Here is a 26,645-nt window from a genome sequence, read left to right as displayed (position 1 = left end):
GGACCGCTCTCCGCACTGAAGAGCATGAACGGCAGCTCGTCCGTGGAAGGCGAAGCCGGGACCTGCAGCCCCTCGGAGTCCGTGAGTTCAGATCGCAAGACAGTTTGGAGAGTTTGTGCGGAGCTGTTGGTAAGCAGTATATTTTTGCTCGGGGAGTAGGGTGGCAGTTGATGCAGCTGTGACTCTGTGAAAAAGCACAGTGTCACAAACACTGGTTTTTCAGTCCACGGTACATTGCATCCCGAGGCAGCGACTGAAACGCCAGATGCGAAGGACACTGTAAGCCAGGCGTTTATGTTATTGTCTAAAAAGCTAGACTGGCTGCAGGTGGCGCCCATGACAATCATAGCTGACCGCGTGATCCCTGTATATATTGGTGTTTGTAATTGAATCTATAGAACATTTACGACCCCGGAAGAGTCGTCGAAACGCATTACGCCAGTCAGCACGGTGCTCCGGAAAGTAACCAGGATTAGTGGTTAGGCCAGTACTATTATTGTTGGCTACAGGTATTTGTCTGATCTACCCTACTACATTTCATTGACATAATTTTGGAGAGAGCCCACATGTGAACAACCAATGTGCCCCATACATGGAGGCAGTGTAGACACTAGTAATGTTTTTTCAATCCAGCAACAAAGTCCAAAAGGACATATAGCTTTTATGTAGAAAATAAGGTAGCCAATGTTTTTCTTAGGAGCCCGGCGACGGCGTTGTTGAATGACGAGGTTGCTGAATACCACCGCTGCCCAGTCTTGCTCCCACCTCATGCCTCTTTCTTCCGTGAGCCAATTCTTTGTATCTCTCTATATAACACTCATTCAACAATATGCCCCACATCATTGCTTGATCAACCACGTCATTTGATTGCTCTGTGTCCCGGTCCCTCCCCTTTTATCTGATTACCCCCAACCCCTCCATGTCTTTCTCTCGCGGGGCATGCTATGGAATTTATGTTAATAACCCCCTCCCGCAGGACGCGCAAGCTGCCTCTTCTCACACAAGAGAATATCTTGGTTAACCCGATAGGTATATGGCATTAACCACACATGCACATTACCGCATAGAGGCACAAGTACTGTGATAATGCACCATGACCACCCACTATCATTTGGTACAACGCATTTTTTGTGCATGGAATATACCATTACTATTCACCCTTTGGGCTTTCTCTACACATTCTTTAACCGTTCTTTTCTTCATCTTTTTCTTTATCTCATCTTGTATGTTTCAAATTTCGGTGAGTGCAAATTCTAACTGTAAATCATGTAACAGGAGAAAGTTTCAGTTTTTTAACGGATGGAGCTCAGAGCTGATAGATGCAACCTTTTGTGTTGTAGGTTTCCTGCGGAAGATACAATTGGATGATTTTGGTGGATTTTGAATATCGTTTAGCTTCCCCTGACGAAGGGTTCATATGTTGGAACCCGAAATGCATTGGCACTTTCTTTTACTTTAATTAGCATTTGCCTTAGTTTTTCTTCTTGTAGCGGAACTCAAAAACTTTATGAAATACATCAGATAATTTGTGTTCAATTGATTTACCATTTATGACAATGTACATGTTATTTTTCTCTTTTGAAATATTCATATATAAAAAGAATAAGGTTACGAACCAGCAGTTAAATTAATTTGGTTTACTGTCTCAAAACTTGTGTATATGTAAATGTGGAGACGACCGATTGTTGTCCGTTGAGCCTCCTTTATGATCTTCTCACACCCTGCCACCTCAAAGGGTCTGAGAAATGCCAGATATTCCGAGCTGGTGGCACCGCCCCCAGACTCCCCCACTGATTCCAGGCCCCCATTCTCCCAGCGCACAGGGGAGCAGGCTGCGGTGGTGACTTCAGGGTTGAGCAGCCCGATCTCCTTACTCACATGTGTGCGCAGTGGCTGCAATACTTCACCGCAAGGAGTTGGGAAATAAGGAAATATGCTGTGTTTACTCTGTGAAAAACAGCCGGCCACCCCTTGACCACAGGTCGAGCACGCTTGCCAGGTTGGTCAAGCGGCATGGGTACCCCGCGTTTTTGCCTGCATCTTTCATTTTATATTTTGCCTTGAATGTTTTTTCGTCCCGCATCCCGAGAGGCCCCCGCCTCCCACTCGAGCTCCACCCCTACCCCCAAGCCTCCCCCACGCCCTGTGCAACCACCATTACCCCCCCTTCATATCAACATTGGTGCCCCCCCCCACCTCCTGTTGCCATCCCCGGGTACTTAACCGCTCTGCAACATCCTAATCCTCTGCCCCACAATACATCCCGCGCGTTGCTGCAAGTTGGCAGCCAAAGTCCTGCACCCGTCCCTTGTTTCAACTTGTTGGTATGTGTTCGATGTATTTATGTCACTGTAAATTCATACATTTCCACCTCATTTAACTAGTGGATGCACACCCACACTTTGACGTAAGTAGGGTTTTAATGTTATAAGTAGCCACAGCCGAGTAAACATATGTACAGCTATTATGGTAGACTGAGTTGAGAGGCAATCAATGAAAGCTCCTATTCCTGTTTTTTATTTTTGAAAATAAATACAGACTTGGAAAAGTTTGATTTCCTTTTGTAACACGTGTAAATGTTGAACATTCCTTGTCACAGTCCTTACTTTGTCAGCTGAATTTGCTATATGGCCTTGTGGCAACCCAGGAGGTGACTACCACTGCCGGCCTGTCACCATGAGAGGCACCCTAAGCTGACTGCCTCTTCCTGTTTTGCACCCTGAGTTGGCGGCCTCTTCCTGCTTTGCATCATGAGCTGGTGGCCTCCTCCTGCTTTGCACCCTGAGCTAATGGCCTTGTCCTACTTTGCACCCTGAGCTGGTAGCCTCTTCCTGCTTTGTACCCTGAGCTGACGGCTTCTTCCTGCTTAGCACCATGAGCTGCTGGCCTCTTCCTGCTTTTTGCACCCTGAGCTTGTGGCCTCTTCCTGCTTTGCATCCTGAGCTGACGGCCTCCTCCTGCTTTGCACCCTGAGCTGACAACCTCTTCCTGCTTTGCACCCTGAGCTGACGGTCTCGTCCTACTTTGCACCCTGAGCTGGTGGCCTCTTTCTGCTTTGCACCCTGAACTGACGGCCTCTTCCTGTTTTGCACCCTGAGCTGACGGCCTCGTCCTGCTTTGCACCCTGAGCTGACGACCTTTTCCTGCTTTGCACCATGAGCTGGTGGCCTCTTCTTGCTTTGCACCATGAGCTGACGACCTCTTCCTGCTTTGCACCATGAGCTGACGACCTCTTCCTGCTTTGCACCCTGAGCTGACAACCTCTTCCTGCTTTGCACCCTGAGCTGACAACCTCTTCCTGCTTTGCACCCTGAGCTGACAACCTCTTCCTGCTTTGCACCCTGAGCTGATGGCCTCCTCCTGCTTTGCACCCTGAGCTAACGGCCTTGTCCTACTTTGCACCCTGAGCTGGTGGCCTCTTCCTGCTTTGTACCCTGAGCTGACGGCTTCTTCCTGCTTAGCACCATGAGCTGGTGGCCTCTTCCTGCTTTGCACCCTGAGCTGGTGGCCTCTTCCTGCTTTGCATCCTGAGCTGACGGCCTCCTCCTGCTTTGCACCCTGAGCTGACAACCTCGTCCTGCTTTGCACCCTGAGCCGACGGCCTCGTCCTACTTTGCACCCTGAGCTGGTGGCCTCTTACTGCTTTGCACCCTGAGCTGACGACCTCTTCCTGCTTTCACTCTAAGCTGACGACCTCTTCCTGCTTTGCACCCTGAGCTGATGGCCTGGTCCGGCTTTCACCCTGAGCTGGTGGCCTCTTACTGCTTTGCACCCTGAGCTGACGACCTCTTCCTGCTTTCACCTTGAGCTGGTGGCCTCTTTCTGCTTTGCACCCTGAGCTGGTGGCCTCTTTCTGCTTTGCACCCTGAACTGATGGCCTCTTTCTGCTTTGCACCCTGAGCTGACGGCCTCGTCCTGCTTTGCACCCTGAGCTGACGACCTCTTCCTGCTTTGCACCCTTAGCTGGTGGCCTCTTCCTGCTTTGCACCCTGAGCTAGTGGCCTCTTCCTGCTTTGCACCCTGAGCTGACGCCCTCTTCCTGCTTTGCACCCTGAGCTGACGGCCTCCTCCTGCTTTGCACCCTGAGCTGACTTCCTCCTCCTGCTCTTCAAATAAGGCGGTCGAGGGTCCCTCGCCACAAGGGGAAGCCCATCAGATGGCCAAGACGAGAGGATCACAGACCTGCAAGTATAGAAACTACACTCTAACATGTCAGCCAAAGCAATTTCTGCTGCACCACTGTTCTCCAGGCTGGGAACAGGTTCCACTCAGATAAAGGACTGTTCGATGCGCCTTTGGTCTGTCCCCCCAGACTCTGGAGGAAAGGGACGTTCGTGGTCGGGATAGCAGTGGTGCCCTGCTCATCCATTTGACCAATACTAACTTCATTAGGACATGAAAATCCCCTCTGGTCACTTTATGGCTGGCTTGCCTTCCCATTGCCAGTGGATGGATCTAAATCAGCTATTTCTAAATCCCATCAGATTGTGGGTGTCCCTATAGCTACCAGTGTCCAGTGCAGATGGGTGTCATGTCTCTTAATATTCTTTTAGTATAACTTGCGTGTCTCCTCTATACTCATGGCGTTGCTGAATCCTCTCAAAGTAAGGACTTCTGTCAATAAAGAAGGGTGAGGAGGCAATGCCCTGATTACTTAATGGCAATCTTCATCACTCCCATCTCGGGTTTTCCTCAGCACAGGCTCAACAAGGTCTTGCTTCCCTGCCCCTTTTGATAACTTCCATATGTGAGCTTACTGCACAACAGGAGGATTATGGAGCAATGGGTTATTAAACAAGCATTTACAATGCAATAGGTCTCGCATTATTAAAGTTTGAGCTATTGGCATTGTAAATGACAATGCCTTTTATTCATTTGCATCAGTGCGTAAACAAGCACTTTGTACTTATAGTCCATGCTTATGAAAAGCAAGGCTGGCAGTCTCTTTTACTGCCAGTCTTGCTCATCGTAAGCAAGGACTATACGTTCAGAGTGCTTGTTTACGCACCGATGCAAATGATTAAAAGGCATTGTCATTTACAATGCCAATAGCTCAAACTTTAATAATGAGAGACCTATTACATTGTTAATGCTTGTCTGTTTAAGTAGCGCATCCTGCCAAGGACGTGTGCACGCGTTGACCTAGCCCCGTTTGCCCAACTAGTAGTCGGTCAATCCTTCCCTGTTGTTATCGAGCTCCTATTGCTTCGTACTCTATTAACTGCCGCTGGAATGTACTTTTGCTTTTCATCATTGTTTTTTAGGTCTCGCCTGCTAATGCGCTTGCGCATTGCTGGCGAGAAATATAAGGGCTTATCCTGAGCATAACCAAACTGGTGATTTCATGCAGTGCCCGTGAAAAGCGCGTGCACATCAAAGCAATCTGCTTCCCTCCCACAGCTTCCCCCAGCGTGCGCTCTGCCTCAGGCATTTCTCCTCCCCTAATTATTCACGGCCGGCTGGCCGTACTTTCCTTTTCACGGCCGCCAGGCCGTGTCTCGTTTTAACTACTGTTGTCTGATTCTCTCTAAGGCTTCCCCAGTCTCCTCTTTCCGCCTCTCTCTTTGGCCCCACGCTGCCCCTTCAATTCAGTTTTTCTAACTCTTTTGTCTGTACTTCTTTACTCTCGTGATCTGTCTCCCCTGCCTCCATGCTCTGTTTTCCCCTCGCCAGCTCTCTCATCTCACCCGTCTCTCGCTCCTCCCAACTCTGTCTCTCGAAACCACTCCCTTTGTAACTCTGTCTCTCATTGTCTCTCTCCCCACAACTGTCTCTCGGTGCCTCTGCGTTTTTAACTCTGTCTCTCGTTGTGCATTTTCCGTACTTGTTTTTATTATTTCATATTGCCAATGTGTTTCTAACTCTTTTGTCGGTACTTCTTTACTCTCTTGATCTGTCTCCCCTGCCTCCATGCTCTGTTTTCCCCTCGCCAGCTCTCTCATCTCACCCGTCTCTCGCTCCTCCCAACTCTATCTCTCGGTGCCTCTGCGTTTTTAACTCTGTCTCTCGTTGTGCATTTCCCGTACTTGTTTTTATTATTTCATATTGCCAATGCTTGTTTTAAGATTGCTGTGACTCCTGCTGGATTGCTCGCACTCCCTTGTTCTCTCGTGTGTGTACTTCTTTACTCTCTTGATCTTTTAAGATTGCTATGACTCTTGCTGGTTTGCTCGCACTCCCTTGTTCACTCGTGTGTGTGTGTGTGTGTGTGTGTGTATGTGATGCTTTTCCCCTATGCTCCATTCCCATGTTGCGTTGCCCCCTCCCACCCACTCATCATCAAACTACTTGCAGGCATGTAAACATTTTTTATTTTGTGTATTTTTCGAAAAAAGAAATCATAGGCCCATGTTGTTTGGTCAATGTTCCAATCAGATGTTACTCAGCGAGGAGTTACTTAGCTAAAGCGCTGCTTGTTTCATATCACCCCCAGACGTCCAAAAATAACATCTCCGTCGAACAAATGCGACTTTTGAAGTTAATGGAAAGAAACAAATTGCGCAGCCGGTTTCTATAACTTGCAGACACGTCACAGCTCTCTACGCACTCCGTTGAGTAGAGCCAGCAGCTTAGCTAGCGCTCCCAGCTCTGTGTCTAATCCGAAGCTCCTGAACGTGTGTTTTTGGTTAGGGCGAACAAACCCTGGAGCTGCGTGGTAAGGCCGCCCGGCTCTTGGTAAAAGACGAGTCATTGTTTTTTCCTTCTTTCTTTATTCTTGTTAAACAACCGACCACGGTAAAGATTACGCTCCCACAGCATGTTTACTCCCCTCTCCCTGTGCTCCCCCTCCCCCAGCCCAAAACACTCGTGCTCCGAGGCCTCCAGACCCCCCCATCTCTCCTCCCAGCACGTTTTCAATTCGTTTCGGCCGCTCGTTCTTGCTCCTCCACTTCCTCTTTCACCCTCCCTCTCCCTTGTTCTCTCTTGTTACTCTTACCTCTCTTTCCCGTCTACCTTCCCCTATACGGTCTCCCACCCACCCACTTCACTCTTCCTCTCTCTCCCTCCCACTATCTCCTCCCCTTTCCCTCTTAAGAACCCATAAAATGCCACAGCTTACTTTGCCTGGGTTACAGCAGTGCAACATATTTTTTTCCTTATGGTGTGATGTGTGCATGTGATATTGTTATTGTGGTAACTCGTGCATGTAGTTGTTACATGGCAGTGTGACATGTACGAAATGACATCTGTGGCAGTATTTTGTGTGTGTTATGCTATCTTCTGCCGTGACTTGTGCATGTAATGATGTACATCTTGGTCACATGTGCATTTTAAAGTGTGCGTTTATTTGAATATGATAGAGTATGTGGCTCATGACTGTGACTTGTGTATTTGGTGAAGTACGTGGCAAAGTGTGGGCATGTGATGACACTCACTCACTCTAACACCTTCTATAATTACATGCTTACCTCACTTCACCCGTCATAATCAGAAAATCTATTCCAGCACTTCCTTCTTTAAGTCCCAGTTCTCAGCAAAAATAAAATGTATCAATGTTTAGAGTTTTATTACAAAAAGTAGAAACCAAAAAATGTTTATTAAACTTTTAATCTTCATTTTTACAAATATTATAATACGCTACAAATTATCACAAAAAAATTAAGCTAGTGCCATTATACATTAGTGAAATTATTATGTAATTATTTATAAAAAATAAAACCCATTACAATTTGTCATATCAATACATGTACGTTAGGTAAATACTAAACATGTATATTTAATAATGCTATAGGTGTCACATTTGCAATTTCTAAAAAAAATCCCAATTATAATAACAAAATGAATGCATTAGAAATTATAAAAACATAAACAAAATTAAAAAAGTATTACATTCACAAGACCAATAACTCACACTTTTCTAATGCGAGACCTATTGCATTTCCAATGCTTGTTTTTCTTTTCTCCCTCCATCGTTACCACTTTCTTCCTATTGTGCATGTCACGTTTGCCAGTGGGGCAAGGGCGCTCGGAACCCATTATCTGCTGCCTAAAGGACTGCCTTAGGTAAAATTTCAAGGCTGTTTTATAGCCTTTCTATTATGACGCGAGACGAAATTTGCGACCCTGGCCTGAAAAGAGGCTCGGGCCCTGACAGTGACTATTACCCCAAAAGCCCCCCCCCCCCTAACAGAAGCCACCTCCATGCATACCACGGCGATAGCAGCACACACACGCTCACTCCCATCATTTTACATTTATAGCGAGACGGTCGGTATATCACCCATGCTGACTCCTGGCTGGCGTATGGCCGCAGAGCAGGAAGCAAAGGGCGTGATTAATCAAGCATATGACAGCTAAGTTAATTAAGAATAGAATTCACGAAATAAAGTAAAAAATGGTAACGTACAGAGATGCTGCTCCCAAAGAGGCAGGACGCCGCGAATATACTGCTAACACTTTGTATATTATATTCTTGGAATCTCCTCCGGTCTCAAGTCTGATAGAGTCCTTTTTGCTTGGAAGATTAATGATGACGCTGTGTTTTTTAAGGGACATGCTGAATTAATTATTTCGCCAATCACGTGTGCCAGAACTTGTAGAAATCTACTCCTACCATCTTCCTGCCCCTTGGAGATGCTGCATTGAAATTGAAATTGAAAGAGGTTTTATATAGCGCGAACAGCTGCCCTGAGGCGTCCAGGCGCTGGTAAGTAAAGGAAACTTCTGCTGGAGTGGATGGTTGGTGGGGTGAGTTTATTTAGACATTTTTTGGTTAAAAAGGAAGGTTTTCAATTGTTTGCGAAAGGTGAGTAGGTTTGGGTTGGACCTTAGACGGAGGGGGGGAGAGTTCCATAACTTGGATGCGTTATAGGAAAAGCAGCGGCCTCCTGATCTGGCTCTTCGTATCTGTGGGACAACAGTTAGGAAGGTTTCGATGAAAGGAGTTCTTTTTTGGGATGGTAGGGGGTGATCAAGGAGTGATTGATCGCCGGCCCAGATTTCCAGAAGGCTTGGTGGGTGATGCACATGGCCTTGAATTTAAGCCTCTCCCTAACAGGGAGCCAGTGCAGAGTTTTCAGACCAGGCCCTATAGGGTTTCTGCGGGGAATTCCGAGAAGGGTGCGTGCAGCGCAGTTCTGGATCCGCTGAAGTTTGTTTAGGCAGTATTCTGAGGCTCCCAAATACAGGGCGTTACAGTAGTCTATACGAGACTGGATTAGGCCCTGGATGACTACCTGTTTTGCCTCAAAAGGGAGGAGTGGCAGGATTTTTTTCATCTGTCTAATCAGACCAAAGCATGTTGCTGACAATTTAGTGACTTGCGTGTTAAATGTCAGGGACTTGTCTAGCCATACTCCAAGACTCTTTATGTTGTCTTTGGGTGCAGGGGGGGCGCCTAGGCTGGGGGGCCACAGAAGCTCTAGGGTGGAGGGGGCCAGAGGGCCGAGGAGCATCAGCTCGGTCTTGTCCCTGTTAAGCTTTAGGCATGAGCTTGTCATCCAGCTCTTTACCTGCTCCAGACAGGGAATCAAGTTGGTCTGTGATTGCTGGCTGTCCTTGTGCATAAGGGAGACCACTAGCTGGGTGTCGTCCGCATAGGTGACGATCGTAATGCCATGCGGACGAACAATCTCTGCCAGTGGTCTCATGTATGCGTTAAAAAGCGTGGGGCTAAGTGAGGAGCCCTGTGGCTCCCCACACCCCAGAGGCTTGCTTGAGGAGACTGAGGCTCCTTAGCAGACACTGAAAGTACGGTCTTTTAAGATGGACTTAAGCCAGGCTAGGGCTTCTCCTGATATTCCCAGACTTAGTAGGCGGTGGAGGAGGATTTGATGGTTCACCGTATCAAATGCGGCGCTCAGATCAAGGAGGATCACTGCCACTGCTCCTCCCTGATCTAGGATCCGCCTTGCCTCCTCTGTAACGGCTACCAGGGCCGTCTCCGTACCATGCTTGGGACGGAAGCCAGTCTGGGTAATATCCAGCAGATGGTTGCTCTCGAAAAACCTGGTTAGGGAGCTATTAATGTGTTTTTCGAGGAGTTTGCTTGTCCAGGGGAATAGTGAGATGGGTCGATAGTTGTTGAAGTTGCAAGGGTCGAGATTAGGTTTTTTCAGGAGTGCACGTACCCTGGCATGTTTCCAAGTTAGTGGGACTGTGCTGGTTATTATCGAGGAGTTAAGCAGTTCCAGTAGTGTGGGGAGGATTACCTGCCCAACCGAGATCAGTGTGTTCGGTGGCGCAGGATCACAGGGTGAGCCGGATTTTATTTGGCGCATTAGCGAGTCTAGTGTTACTGAGTCTAGCTGTGGGAGGTTGGCTAGAGTGTTATGGGACAAATTTTAACAGGAGGGGGGAGAGAGAGAGAGTCAGTGGATTCAGTCTCCCAAGTCATGTAAATAAACAAAGTGGAATCCACTCGAGTGATAGTGATCCCTAGAGTGATGGGGAACACACAGTGTTGTTTAAATACCCCTCACAGTGAGGGGTATTTAAACAACACTGTGTGTTCCCCATCACTCTAGGGATCACTATCACTCGAGTGGATTCTAGAGTGTTATGGGGCAATACCTCTGTTTCTGTTGCTGGGGGAGAGCCTTTGGAGGATGGTTCTGCTTCAGTGTTCGGAAACGATGTATAGATGTTGTTTATCTTCATGAAAAAAAGTCAGCTAGATCGTCACATCGTGGGGGTTCAATGGGGTTAACGGTTGGGGGGGGGAAGCGTAGTGAGACTTTTTACCGTACGGTACATTTCTTTGGGCTTGCACTTGGCTGCCATTATTTTTCCTCGTAGTTGGCCGATTGAGTCAGTTTTATTGCTGACTTGTAGGCTCTGATGGCCTCTCTGTATGTGGCTTTGTCCGTGGCAGTGTATGCCATTTTGTTGTTGTGCCTCCCAGCCCGGCTCTCCGCCCCGCTCCCGCCTCCCAGCTGATCCTCCCTCGCCCCTCCCCTCTCCACAATCCACATATGACAGATGCTTTCGCGCGCAGCGTTCACGCGCAGCGGTCGCGCCCCATGCGCGACGAAGGTGTGCCAAAGGTAAGCCCGTCTACGCCCGTCCGCGCCTGGACCGCGCCTAGCGCCAGACCCCCTGGTCCTCGCAATACCCACACCACCCGCATAACGTATGACGCTGCTACCCTCTCAGCACTCAACCCCGGCCGCTTCCAAGACTGCTACCAAGCCGCCCTAGGACACACCCATGGACCCTTCACCTGCCACTCCTGCAAGTTCGACTGCATCAGGACCCACTCCAAATCCACATACTCCAAACAGAGCTCAGACACTAACCACCTAAAGTGCATCCTGATCAACACCCGCTCGGTCCACAGACACTCCATTGAACTTTGGAACCTACTCGACACTACATCGCCGGACGTCGCCTTCCTCACAGAAACATGGATGAGAGCCTCATCAGCACCCGACATCGCCATAGCCATCCCAGAATCCGACAAGATCATCCGAAAAGATCGCACCAACCAAATAGGTGGAGGCATCGCCATCATCCATAAGAACACCATCCGCATCACAACCAGTTCCGATGATAACCTCGCTTCCGCCGAACACCTTCACTTCCAGATTCACACCGACCACAAAACCACACTTAGAGGCACCCTCATCTACAGACCACCAGGACCCCGCACACAATTTAGCGAAGACATCGCTGACTTCATCAGCCCACATGCCCTCTCATCCGAGAACTACATCCTACTGGGAGACCTCAATTTCCACCTGGAAAAGAAAAACGACAACAACACCACCACCATTCTGGACAACCTGGCCAATCTAGGACTCAAACAACTTGTAGACACCCCCACCCACTACGCCGGACACACGCTCGACCCTATCTTCACCTCCAGCAAGCACATCTCCTTCGATCACACCACAGCTCTCCATTGGACGGACCACACTTACACTACAAAAAGTCCACGACCCACAACCCGCCACAACCTATTCCCCGAAGAAATTGGAACAAAATCACCACCGAACAACTCTTCACATCGCTTCACCAAAACCCCCCCACCAAATCATCGGACCCAAACCAAGCAGCCACTAACCTCACACAATGGATCACCCATAGCGCCGACGAACTTGCACCCTTGAAAAACCATCTAATCAAGCAAGGTAGCAAAAAAGCTTCCTGGTTCAACGATGACCTTAAGAAATCCAAGAAGTTCTGTCGTACTCTCGAGAAAACCTGGAGAAAAAACCCAACCACTGAAAACCTAGCCACCTTCAAGAACACCATCCGCAAACATCACCAACTAATCCGATCCACCAAGAAATCAGCATTCAAGGATCGACTTGACAACAATGCCCAAAACAGCAAGGAACTATTCAACATTGTCAAAGAATTTACTAACCCGACCGCCGGCACCAACAACATTTTCCCCCTCCCAAGACCTCTGCGACTCTCTATCCTCATTCTTCCACAACAAAATCGCCGAAATACACAACAGCTTTGAAAACCAGCTTGAAGACATGTCCACTCCACCCATTTCCGAACCAACGCAGCCCTCTAACAACCTTTGCGCCTGGAACCCAATCACCACCGAAGACACCATCCGCCTGATGAGCTCCATCCACTCAGGATCGCCAACTGACTTATGTCCCCACCACATTTTCAACAAATCAGGCTCCATCATCACACCCCATCTCCGCGATGTCATCAACTGTTCCTTCAACTCCGCTACCTTCCCGGAAATCTGGAAACACGCCAAACTCAGCGCCCTTCTGAGGAAACCCACTGCAGACCCCACCGAACTTTAGAACTACCGCCCCATCTCGCTCCTCCCATTCCCCGCCAAAGTCATTGAGAAAGCCGTCAACAGTCAGCTCGCCGCCTTCCTCGAATCCAACAAATCCCTCGACCCTTCACAATCCGGTTCTCGAGCCAAACACAGCACCGAAACCGCCCTCATCGCAGCAACAGACGACATCCGAAAACTACTGGACAAAGGAGAAACAGTTGCCCTCATTTTACTTGACCTCTCCGCAGCCTTCGACACAGTCTGTCATAGCACCCTTATACAACGACTCAGCAACGTCGGAATACAAGGAAAAGCATTGGAATGGATCATATCGTTCCTTGCCGGAAGAACCCAGAGAGTCAGCCTCCCCCCCTTCAAATCAAAGGCCACCGAAGTCATCTGCGGCGTACCACAAGGTTCATCACTCAGTCCCACCCTCTTCAACGTATACATGAGTCCCCTCGCATCCATTGCACGCCAACACAACCTCAACATCATCTCCTGCGCTGACGACACCCAGCTGATCCTCTCCCTCACCAAAGACCCAAACACCGCCAAAACCAACCTTTCACGAAGGAATGAAAGAAGTAGCCGAATGGATGAAGAAGAGCCGTTTAAAACTTAACTCGGACAAAACGGAAGTCCTCATCTTAGGGTCATCCCCCCTCTGCCTGGGACAACTCATGGTGGCCACCGGCCCTGGGATCCGCACCCATACCTACGGACCAGGCACGTAACCTGGGCTTCATCCTGGACTCCTCCCTCTCGATGACCAGACAAGTCAACGCCATCTCATCATCACGCTTCAACATCCTACGCATGCTCAAAAAAATCTTCCGATGGATCCCCACCGAAACAAGAAAGACGGTCACCCATGCACTGGTCACAAGCCGTCTGGATTACGGAAATACCCTTTACGCCGGAACCACAGCCAAACTACAGAAAAAACTCCAACGCATCCAAAACCTCCTCAGCCAGACTCATACTGGACATCCCTCGACAAGCTCACATTTCCGGCCACCTGAAAGATCTCCATTGGCTTCCTGTCAACCAGAGAATAACGTTCCGTCTCCTCACCCACGCACACAAAGCCCTCTACGACCTAGGTCCCGAATGCCTCAACACACGACTATCCTTCTACAACCCCTCCCGCCAGCTACGATCGTCCAATCAAGCCCTCACCGCAATTCCGCGAATTCACAGATCCACCATGGGAGGAAGATCCTTCTCCTGCTTGGCAGCCAAGACCTGGAACTCTCTCCCCACTCACCTCCGCCTTACACAGAACCACCTCTCCTTCAGAAAGCAACTAAAATCTTGGTTATTCGATATGTAAAGCACCTCCCTCCTACAAGCGCCTTGAGACCCTATGGGTGAGTAGTGCGCTATACAAATTTCGGAACTTGAACTTGAACTTTCCAGCCTCTTGCAGGTGCGTTTTTTCTCTCTAAGCTCTTCCGAGTACCAGGGGGCTGTTTTATGAAGTCTTTTTGAACTGGTGGTACGAAGGGGTAGTATGGAATCTAGCAAACTCATGATCCAGCTGTCATACGCGCTATTGCCTTTTGAGGGGTCGCTGTTGGGTACAGGCCTAGTTTTGGTAAGATCGCTGGCCCATTTCTCCAGACAGAGTTTGGACCAGTTCCTCGATCTGAGGGGGACATGGGGGGATGGAGCACACTTGCGTGTGGTCCAAGTGAGTGGAATGAGGAAGTGGTCAGTTCATGGGAGACGAGTGAGAGTGCCAACTGCTAGTTGTGGGCAGTTGCTGAATACAGGATCTAATAAGTGGCGTTTTATGTGGGTGTGGGAGGGGACAAGCTGCTCTAATTCGACTGCCGCTAGACTGGCCGTTTGCTCGTTGGCGACATTGTCCTGTGTATTGTCGTAGTGTATGTTGAGGTCGCCTAGTACTGTGAAATTCGCCGATGAGGTAGTTAGATCGGCTACGGTAGAAGGCAGCGCAGCGGGGAACTGTTTGAGCGTTCCGGGAGGGCGGTAGATGAGGATGCCAGTGAAGCTTTTGTTAGGGGAGAATTTAATGGCAAACTGCAAACTTTCACAGTCCGCGATTGGCTCTAAAGTACACCGGCAGGTGAAGAAGTCTTTGTAGATGATGGCGAGCCCCCCACCTTTTCCCTGGGTGCGGTCCAGGCGGGCGATCTGGTAGCCTGGTGTGAGTGCTTGGACCAGGTCGGGCTCAGAGTCCTGGGTGAGCCATGTTTCAGTCAAGAAGACTATGTCTGGCATGAGCTCATCCAGCAGCATTGAAATCTCCAGACTGTGTTTGGGTAGGGATCTGCAATTTAGCAGCAGCATTTGGTATTCCCGCAGCTCATCCTTCTGAGGGGAGCTGAAGAGCTCTGTCTCACAGTGAGGGTACAGATGGGGGATTTCCAAGGGGTGGAATGCTTGGCAGCATTTGGTTTTATCGGTGTACCTCAACTGGTAGAGAGTATCGATGCTATATTGCCTGTTTGTTTCCATGGGTGGGGGGTAGGGTGTTGGGGGGAGGAGGGGTGGCCCCTAGCCCTGGCCAGCCGCGGACGGGCGCAGACGGACTTGCCTTTGGCGCGCCTTCGGCGCGCTGGCGGCGGGCCCCCGCTGCGCGTCCGAGAAATGCACATAATTTGTAGGGGCGAGGGTGGGCGTGGCCTGTGGGCTTGTGGTGGAATGGCGGCAGTTTGTGTTCCAACCCGCGGCAGTGCTTTCATCAGCTGCGCGGGGATATCGAGCGAGTTTTGATGGGGGGAGTGCCCAGGGAGCAGTGAGCAACAAGGTAAAAACAGTCAATGCAATTTATTCAAGTTTTTTTAAAACGAGCGTTTCTCCCGGCTTTCCGCCTCAGGAGTTAGTTTCCTCTAACGCCTGCTATTCACTCAGCGCGGCTTATGTAGTGCAGGAAAAGGCTGCCTCAGGAGTCCGTTTCCTGTCAGTGTTATGAATATTTCTAGGGCGGCTTATTTGGGGGCTGTGTGGTTACAAAATCGGTGGCGAGGGCTTGCAAACATGGTCTTGCTTTGCAGGAGGCGCGCTCTGGTGCAGGCGCAGCGCCACACTTGCCACACTGTACACGGCCTGCTGTTGGCTGCCCCCCCACCCCTTCACCCGCCCGCACTGTAAGTCCTTACCACTAGTGCTGATATAACACACAGCCTTTTATTGATGTATCGCTGTTGCATAGGAGGAGTCAGCCGAGGCAAACCGGTGCAGAAAGGACTTGGAGAGACACGCACTCACACACACAGACGTACACAATCAAACAAACGCTGATATTCTCTCACATACACACACACACACACAATCAAACGCTGATATTTTCTCACATACACACACCACACACACAATCAAACAAACACTGATATTTTCTCACATACACACACAATCAAACAAACGCTGAAATTCTCTCACATACACACGCACAAACACAAATCAAACAAACACTGATATTGTCTCACATACACACACACACACACAATCAAACGCTGATATTCTCTCACATACACACACAATCAAACGCTGATATTGTCTCACAAACACACACACTAGTACATAATAAAGCTAACACAGATATTACACACACATATACACCGGCACTCACTCAAGACATATACAAAAACGAATACACACATATATACGAAACCACGCCCCCAAAGACACAAATACACATAAACAAGTACCCAGACACACACTCAAAGACACACCCACACACAAATACATACACCTACCCTCTACTACACGGAGATACGCACAAACATCCTCACACTGACACACACATTTAACGATACACAATCACGCAAACGCAGATGTTCCTACACATACACAGACGTACACACGTAGCCCTCACACACTAAAACACAGATATAAACACGCACTTAGATACACTCCCAAAAACACACGCACGCTTACACACACACATTCTTACATTTTTTTTCCCATGCCCCTAACAGACAAGCACACATATACAGACACACACCACACAAGCTCACACCGGCCTCTCCCACAATTGCCACCGTTTACGTTTATACAACAACCGTCATGCAATGTACGTTTCGCCCTTAAAATAAATAAAAATGTACTGAGTGTGATCAAATATAGGAACCTTCAAGCATAAATGCATAAAGACAGTTAAGTAAACATTTCCCACAACACAAAGAGATGTCTGTCAGCGGTCCCCGTCTATCATGGGTTGTGTGTGTACACTGTCTAGATAAGTGCACATAAGCAAAACTATTTCAATGCAATAGGTCTCGCTTTTGTGAGACATTGACCTATTGGCATTCCAAATAACAAGGCATTTTATATATGTATATTAAAAGCATGCAAGCATGCAAGCACGTATAAATATGCACTTTGTACTTATAGTCCTTACTTACAAAATGCACAGCTGCCAGTAAAACAGAAACAGTTACTTGCTTTTCGTAAGCAACTACAACTACAAAGTGTGTGTTTATACCTACATTGCAGGCTTTCAAAACACATAAAAAAGGCATTATCATTTATAATGCCAATAACTCTAACTCTCACAAATGCGAGACCTATTGCATTGCAAAAACTTGTTTTCTAGTGCCACTGCAACCAGTGGGGCCCCTCTGAGGCATTCTCACTGTGTCCTGTGGCTTCCTTTCGAATGAGGAAAGTAAAGTGGATTCGTTTTTATTCTTTAACAGCTCTAAGTGTTAACCTTTGCTTCTACATCTGTATTAAGACAAGCATTTACAATGCAATGGTCTCGGCATTATTAAAGGTAGAGCTATTGGCATTGCTCATGATTTGTTTTTTTTTATCATAAATAAATGGCATTGTCATTTACAAAGCCAATAGGTTAATCGCTCGCAAATGCATGACCTATTACATGACCTATTTGCAATATTGAAACCCAGCAGCTGCTCGCTAATATTGAAAATAATCTCTGTGATCCGTTCCCATTTCTCATATGTGAGGTCCTGTTTTGATTTAAAAAAAACTTTTTTTATGGATGTTGCATAAAACAAACATTTCTTTGCAAAATATCTGTAATAAACTCACACATCACTCACATTAAAATTAATGAAAGGAAAATGGTATTTAAAACAATCTTTTGAAGAATTATTCCAGGTCATCAGGGCAAGACTCTGCAGAACAGCAATGGCTCTATCAGGACCCCCTGAAAGCCAGGGGCCTTGGGCCAGAGGGCACTTTGCCCCTGCCTTAAAACGTCTCTGCTTACACCATATCTGCAAGACCATGAAAAGCCACGCCAAGTGGCTTGGCCTTGCCTTGTACATATGGTTTAGCTCTCTGCGCCACCGAGCATCATAAAAAGTGATGCAGCGCCAACGCCAGTGCTTTTAAATACGCCCCATGGTATGGAGACTATGGAAGAGAACAGCTTGGTGCCATATGTTAATGAACAAAGCGCTGAGGGGTTTCATATTTTTGATAATTGGCATGAGAACTTACCAGCAAACTGTGCCTCCCACCGAAACCCCATAAATATTGAGTAGAGTTTGGATGAATAATAAAAATACCAGCCCTGCCAAGTGTCACATATCTTGTGTTATAAGAAAGTATGTTGTCACTGTACCGCATTTAAAACCATTGTCACGCAAATAAGCTTAGTTAAAAGACCAACAGCACCACCCCAGGAAGAGACGCACTAGTAATGTAATACATAATAACAATAACTGCGAACCCTTCTGCTCCCTCCCAACTCTGCCGAAAGTGACGTTAATGAACTACGAGCAGCCAGTTGAACCCTGCGAGGCCACATTCTTGTGGAGAGAGCAACATTATGCTCTAGTAAATCAGAGGCACTATGCTTTTCTGCAACTGGTATTCGGAACACGGGTATTTGAAAGTACTTTCCTTCACCATATTGAAGACAAGCACAACAGAATCGGGGGCAGGAAAGCAAGCACATCGGAACAGGGGCATCAAGCACGACGGAACAGGGGGCATCAAGCACGACGGAACAGGGGGCAGCAAGCACGACGGAACAGGGGGCAGCAAGCACGACGGAACAGGGGGCAGCAAGCACGACGGAACGGGGCAGGAAAGCAAACACGACGGAACAGGGGCAGGAAAGCAAACACGACAGAACAGGGGGCATTACATGCGGGAAATGACAGCTAAAGATGTTCCTTACCTCATTAGAGCGCACTTTGTTGTGGCGCCGGTCAACCCAAGCAGTGTGTGCTTCTTGGCGCTAGTATAAGGACCAGTGAGCGGAGTCCACATTCCCACGTCTTGGAGGCAGCGGACTAATGATATTGAATTATTTATAAAATATTGTATTTTCCCAATAAAACAGGCAACTGTTAAAGACTAGGTTTGGAAAATGCGGCGACCTGTCCCTCTCCAGACGGGCCGTTGGCGCAGCCCGCCTGCCCCCAGGGTGTGCATGCAAAGCGGATGGGGGGGGTCCTTCCTCCCAAATCCATTCATAATCTGGTGCTCGATGGCTCTGAATGAGGAGTTCACACCCCCCCCCCCCTCCCCGAATGGATCATGCGAGCCTCTCACCTTGGCAATGGCGTGAAGGAGTCGCAGCCTCTGCTCTGCAGTCTCGTCCCTACCTCGAGCGGTGCGGTCTCTCCTCTCCAGGGAGGGGGCAGCCGCTGCCGCCCAGTGGGTGTCGTCTCTTGACTCTTCCTTCAGGTCGCTGCAGTGTCTGGCTTCATGTTCCTCGTTCTCTGCAGTCTCTCGACCACAGCTCCTTGGCCTCTGTTTACTGTCTCTGCCGCACCTGGCTGCAAACCCGAGGGTCTCTGCTTTCCAATAGCCGTAGTCTCTTGCCTCGAGCTCTGCGGTCTCTGTTGTCCGGTTTCTGGGGCATCTGATTGTATTTGCTTATTATTAATCGTTCATTATTGGTTTGGGAGAAAACATACCAGCAGCTCTCGCTGCAGTCTGTTGTAACTTCTCTTCTTTTCACACTCCGTCGTCTTTTGCTCCAGTCTCAGTGGTCTCTGCTTTCTGCTGTCTCTTCTCTGCAGTGCCCGCCGTGACAACACTCAGGGGCCGGGTTTGCAGACTTTGTAGCCTAACAGTACCTTGCAAACTCTGCAGTCTGATTTCAGCTAGCAAGCAGTGTTTTGCAGTGTCTGACTCCTTGTTGTCAGCCTTTCTTACTGTAATTCGCGTTTGAAGGCAGTCTCAGCCATGGACAAAAACCTACACAAGCACTTATGCAGATATCGCTACTGTACACACTCACTGTCAGCAGGGCCCTACTTCGAGTATCACCAGCCCCCCCCCCCTCACCCCCCGCCTCACACATACACAGGTAGACCGACAGAGGCGCCTATAGACACAAAACACAGGTATGCCGTGAAAGACACTGTCGAGGACAGAGCCGCACTCTTGTACAGTCACCGTGGGCGCAGCCAGGCTAGGCCGAAGAACCATTACCAGTAAATGAGGGAGAGACCGTTGAAGCGCTCGAGCTGGCGTCCAGGCGCTTTAAGATAGGACATCTCATGCGGGACCAGCCGGAACGTCCTCTTCATCGCATGCAAAGCTATCGAGGCAGTGTGGTGGTCCGCCTATCTCGCTCTGTCTTCGGGCACAGGGCGACCGCTCCAAAGGGCCTCATTTAGCCACGTCCAGACACAGGGCACTGCCAACCACAGAGGTCTCTCGCTAGCAGAAAGGCCTACCGCAGAGCGGCTAGCTGGAGCCAAGGACACTTGGGGTTGGCCAAGATGGAGGTCCGAAGAGAAGAAGGAGCTGGGCTTGCAGAGACCCAAATGGAGATAACATTGAGTGGCCTCTTGACTTCATGTTCTGAGAGACTCCCGCAGCCCGCGTCGCTGCCGCTCCCCTCACAGCCCTGTGCGGCTGCCGTAAGCAGCAGATGTTGCTACACCAGACTTAATCCTAAGTGGCAGGGCCGGCAAGGGCAGCCTCGGCGGCCAAGGGCTTTCGCGAGCTCTGCATCTCTAGACACAACAAGGGGAGTAGGCGGGAGGGGCGAGGGAGCGAGAGCGCGTATCTCCACTCCAGGGATCCGTGTGTACACCGAGGGCTCGAGCTGCTCGAGTCAGCGGGAGGGGGGCGGAAAATAGACACGGCGGGAGCAGAAGGCAAGACTAGAACAAGAGGACAGCGAGGAGAGGATAGCGAGGAAGAAAACAAAATGGCGGCATAAAGCTCTGAGATTTTTCGGATTTGGGGGCGTGTTCGGTGTTCAAAAAGGGGCGTGGCCAAAAAGTGGAAAGAAGAACACCGAACACACCTCCAAATCCGAAAAGGACGGAGCCTATTCGGAGTAACGGCTCTCTCCTCCAATGGCTGGCCTCCATTTAGGAAGCCAGCCAATGGGAGAGAGCCAAAATTAGAGGCGGGATGAAGAGCCCCTCTAAGAAACATAAGATCTTGCTACTTCCGGTTCTGACGAACCGGATAGTACCTCGACCTAAAAAACTGTCTGCCTTTACTCAAGAAAGGATAGGAGGGTTTAGAGCTCAGGCAGTGTAGGAGACCAGTGACTATATTTGGTGTACAATTATAAATGTAGCTGTGAAAGAAATAGGTGCTTAATGTACTAATCCACTGGTCTCCAAACCGTGTCGCCATTTGCAACCAGCGTGGGTTTTTGCAAACTGACCTATATCAATAGGTCAGTTCCCAAAATTGGTATTCATGCGGTAGGTCAAAAATTAAAACTCCAGTTGAGTCTGCAAATGTCCTCCACTCACAATGCTGCAGTATGTAGAGCTTGGTATAGTACATCTGCCCTCTCCCATTGTTTCTCAGCTGTGTTGTGTGGTTTTGAGTCCCAGCTTCTGAATTTCTGTAAAAAATGCTCCAAAATTAAAGAAATTCAAAACCATATCAAAAACCAGAAATAGCGGTCCTACCCAAGACCAACATTACTTTTAATGTGCCAGATGGACCAGTTCACATGCCTTGTTGTAAAGTGAACAGGGCTATTGTGACTTCAATAATCTAGATTCTTAGTGTCCACCTCGTCTAAGATCTTTCCAGGGCTCCTTATCTTGAAACTGGCCAGTTGAGTGGGTAGAGTTGGGGCATCTTGGGAGGGGACTGTGCGGATTTTACAGGTCAAAGATTGATTGCCCCTCTTTTACAGAAGTGCAGCTAAAAAAGGCCTATGCTTGTAAACTAACTTAATTTGCCACCAACTACAAGGGAATCCTTATGTATGAGGGGACAGTAGCTCCTCCACTATCGGAGGTTGGTAATTTAGGGTGCACTCCCAATATCGAGCATCTCTGCAGAAAAATATTGCACCTTCATTGGATTTACATGTTGACTTTTACTTAGTGAAAAAACAGAGAAGGTTAGAAAATACAAAGAAAGAGTGAAATTTGTGTAATTTCCTTTGGCGTAATTAGGTGAAATTTTGGGGAAATTATGTAAATTGCAATCTCGGCATATAGCTTCTTTTTTTTTTTTTTTTAAGAATAAGATGCAGTTTTACATCCATTTTGAGCTTAGCACTAAATTTCACACATTCACGTTTTGTTCGTTTGCGTTGTTCCCATGCTCCTGTGATGGGTATTTTTCGCGAACGGATGGAAAGTTGCACAACGTGGTGTAATCGTGTCGTTTCAGGCATTTCACGTACCAAGCCTAACGCGAAATGCCAGAAACTTTGTGATATTCCGTCAGCATAACAAAATGTTTACCCAGGTTTAGACAGTATCAAACAGGGCAGGGGGAACGCCTTTCAGTTCATGTACGTTGTTTTGTGCTGCTCACCAAAAAAGAAATGTTTTTATCACATTCAAAGAAGCACAGACTAAGTTTAACATTGGAAGTGGACTTTATAACATACATGGGTAATATAAAATATCATGGGCTTCTTTTATAAAACTATCTGCACATTTGAATTTGACTTGTACGTTAAAATAAACTTTTATACATGTGCAAAACAGTCTTTATCATTCATAGTGAGCGTTCAATGACAGCATTTCAGGGAATGCGGCTCTTCTAGTAAGTCAGAAAACTCACGGTAATGAAATGTGTATGTATATGGGTATTTTGCAATTTTTAGACACAATTACAGTCTGACCGCTAAATGGAATTTCACCAAATTTTGCAGGAATGTAGATCTTGATCTAGAAAGAGACCTTTTTGTAATTTTGTTTGAATCTGTTTAGTTCTAGAGACGCAGATCCACGAAGCCCTATTGGAAAAAATAAACCTCACCCACTATTGCTTTACGTTTAAAAAAACATAGATATTCACTGAAAAAAACAAAGGTTACAGGGACATTATAGTTAGGTTGCCGTTTTACCAACAAAAAAACAGAAATTCAGCAGTAATAGTTTCTTCAAATAAGTAGAACTAGAACTTCTGCCGTAAGTAACTTTAGGCCACAAGATATAGTTTCTTAGCATAAGTATAACTATAAGAATTTCAATGGCTTTGTGTGGGTGGAACGTTAACCTGAGTATAGCATCCCTGTAACCTTTATTTTTTCAGTAAATGTATATAATCTGTTTTGCACTCGTCTGCGGCTTTTTACATAAAAGGGTCAATTAGATGGATTGCGGCTATGTGTAAGTCCTTAAGAACTAAAGCCCTAAGTATAAAATACAAAATCACAAGAAAAACCCTGAGAACTCACATAGGCAAATCCACATGAGACAAGTTTTCAAGATGCATATCATGGAGGTTTATTTAAAATTTAAGAATCGATATAGAAGTAAAAAAATAAATGGTTAAATGAAAGGATAACCAGGTTAACCACAAGTATGCAATCAGTAAGCACTCGTACATGGAGTTTCCTCTTAAGGAATATGGCAAACATCCCAAAACACCATGGGTTGTACACCTAAAACAGTACAAGCCAATCATCATTCAGAAGATTCACTACATCACTTACTTAAGCCCTCTCAAACTAAATAGTTAATTAGCACTTTTGTTTTCCATACAAGTAGAAATGACAACAGCTGCTTGAAATAGGACACACTTCTGCAAATAAGGCACCAACGTGAACCAATATGTGTGTGTTCCTCCAGCAGGACAGCAAAGTCTCCTATGCGAGCTCACAAATTGTTACAGCGACAATAAATTCTCCACACAAAGAGGCACATTCAACTATTTAATAAAATAAAGGATTACATTATATAAATAAAATCATGAACACAATTCCATTTTTAAAAAGACATGTTTTTGACCTGGCTCCTCAACTGATTCGAATCTGCACCCCCAGCCCCTTCTCCTCCCCCCTCCTCCCCCCTCCAGCGCTTTGAGACCCTCACAGGAGAGTAGCGTGTGATATAAAACCCTGATTGATTGATTGATGTTTTAACTGAAACCAGGCTAGGCCCAGTCAATTCGTTTTGCGGCCTACTTATGCCAACTTAAGCAGCATTAGAATGTTGAATGCAATGCATTTACACTATATACGACTCATCCATGTTAATGAAACGGATAACATTAATGAAAAACAAAGTTTATTAATTCTAAAATATTTTCTTCATTCTTAAATAAAAGTTTATTTGAGCATACAAGTCAAATTTGCATGCACAAACAATGTTATCAAAAAGGCATAATGTTTTTGATCTACTTCAGATTATTAGCTATCTTTTCAAAACACCATCAGGCTTTAGAACAACTGAAGATTATTATTATTTTTTTTAAAGGCACCGAATGTCCCAGTTTTGCACTTGCATTTAGAACAATGACCGATGCACATCTTGTTTTTTTTTTATATGTATGCTGATGAAGCATTTTCCACTGGCCAATGAGTGCAGAAGTCTTTGCAAAATTATACTTCCTGGGTGTGAAGTTCTATAAGGTACGCGTTGCAGTCTTTGGGCTGTGTTTGTATATTGACAGGGCTAACTCGTCGTTCATCTTTGTGAAATTAATAAATGAAGTTCAATTGTATTATAAAGATACTAAATGGGTAGGAGAGGTGCCATGCTGGTACATAAAATACTGTTAAGATTAATTCTTTAATCCTGATTACCATAAAAGAGTAACAAGGCAATCACATGATTAATACTAAATTATACACTTGTGAAGAGTTGGCAATAACAGAGCAAAGGGTATCGGCAGCAGTCTTTTTGCAGATAGGTATTGATGTCACTCCCTTCTCAGTAAAAGATCTGCTGAGAACACCAACATACTGATCTGTAAGGCAAGATATCAGAAAGTACTGACTTTTACATTTTATGTGTATTAAAGTAGTCTTTTGCTTTGACTTTATTTTTTGTATTGTCAGTGCATTTATGTCTTTTGTCTTTGTGCTTCCGTTTCCAGAAATAAGTCCAGTGTACGCAGAATGTCCGTATTTCGTTCTGGGGTTTTGGTGCTGACATCTCCACTCTCCAGTTTGTCGCAACGAATCGTACCCATTCTGTCATCGGCTGCCAGGATCGTGCAGGATACACTTTATGTCCATCTGCAACCAGGCCTTAGCTTCACAGGCTCCACCCAGCCCAGGTCTGCCTACATCACTGCAACGCACGAGGTGTGCAACCTCATCCGGAAGGTCTACTTTGATGCTAATGTCCACAGCCACTTGGACGTTCGAGTCCTGCTCACCAATATCCGGAACCAGAATGTGAACCAGCATCCCCTGTCCGCTGTTCAGAACCTATCTCACCCTCCAGAGGTCGTTCTTACAGACTTTCAGACCAGTGATGGTGGGCAATATAACCCAGTAAAACAACGCTTGGAGCGTTATGCCACTAGCTGTTACAGCTGTAAACCTAACCTAATATCAGTGTTGTTGTATCCTGAGTACAGCAGGTCGGATGAAGACACCGAGATAGAGGAGGTAGAGGATACCAGTTCCGAGGTGGAGAGTTACAGTGATGTGGTGGTGGGTGGCACCTTTGATAGACTGCACAATGCTCACAAGATCTTTCTGAGTGTCTCGTGCCTTTTAGCAGAATGCCGGCTCCTCATAGGCTTATCGGATCGTGATCTTCTTAAAAGTGAGTCCTAATCTTGTTCCCAAGAATCAACAATGACTGAGCTTGGTGTTGCTGATAAGTTTGCATGTTAATGTCTCACAATGTAATACGAGGGTAAGGTAGATTCAGAAAACATTTCAAATAAGAGCATTTGACGTTATAGCCTTGGATTGATTCTCACATATATAAGGAGAGTTGGTTCATGGCTTTGTATGCATTTGTTAGTAGTACTTTGAGACTACATTTCAGTTAGTATAAGTAAGCATTTAGCATTTCTCTAATGTCAGCAGGTGTTTTGTAGTCCAGATGGGTGGTGTGAGCAAACTGCATCAAATGCATCTTTTCTTTTTTGTAGCTATTGCTATTGGCATGGTTGTAAATCTTTTTGTTCATCTGGTAGCTTAACATAAACCCTTTGTAGGATTGATCCATATTAAGGAAGGGCTGGGGTGGAAGTTCAAAACAGACACTGCCCCACCCTCCCCCCCAGTGGAATACTGGTCAGATCACCCACTAAACGAGAGCCAAATGGCTGAAAGAATTCACTGAATCTTTCAGCTTCGTGGTGGCCTTCAGTTCCATTATTGCAATAAAAGCTAGCAGTGCCTTACTTATGTAACTGTCAATAAGTTAGAACAACATGGTTGCTGGGAAGAACATCCCTTCTTGCTTAGTTTGTTAATGATCCACTGCATACTTCAAGATTCCTGCCCCTTGATGTCTTAGTGGCACGTATGTGAATAAACCAAGCAGTCCCTTTCCAACTGTCTAAAATGTCCTTATCCTCCTACCACATCCACGCATCTCTTCACTAGGAGATTTATAGAATCAAACAAAAGTCTCTTCCCAATGCAAACCCCAATGTCGACCTCTCTATAGTACCCGCCTTGAACCCATCCAGTATAAAAGAATTTAGAATCCAGCTTTATCTTCAGTCCCTTTTGATGAACCACAGCAGAAAACTCTTTAACAGCATGATGCACTTATAAATTGTAGCATGTCAGCCCCACCACGTAGTATGAATGCAATAACTTCACCAATACCAGTATTGACTCTTCCTTGATGCT

General features: G+C 46.9%; 1 protein-coding gene across 2 annotated transcripts in view; it reads left to right on the top strand.

The window, feature by feature from the left end:
- Positions 1–26,645, top strand: part of COASY (Coenzyme A synthase) — a 207,720-nt gene that overhangs the window by 22,834 nt on the left and 158,241 nt on the right. For both annotated transcript variants that reach the window (XM_086924104.1, XM_086924105.1), the window contains exon 2: positions 24,920–25,599. In XM_086924104.1, the coding sequence (XP_086780230.1) occupies positions 24,942–25,599 (658 nt within the window). In that variant the 5' untranslated portion in view covers positions 24,920–24,941. The remainder of the gene's footprint in view (positions 1–24,919; positions 25,600–26,645) is intronic.

The sequence above is a fragment of the Lissotriton vulgaris genome, chromosome 5, assembly GCF_964263255.1.
Source record: "Lissotriton vulgaris chromosome 5, aLisVul1.2, whole genome shotgun sequence".
Classification (NCBI taxonomy): domain Eukaryota; kingdom Metazoa; phylum Chordata; class Amphibia; order Caudata; family Salamandridae; genus Lissotriton; species Lissotriton vulgaris.
Note: the sequence above shows the minus strand (reverse complement) of the source record. Positions and strands in the feature narration are given on the sequence as shown.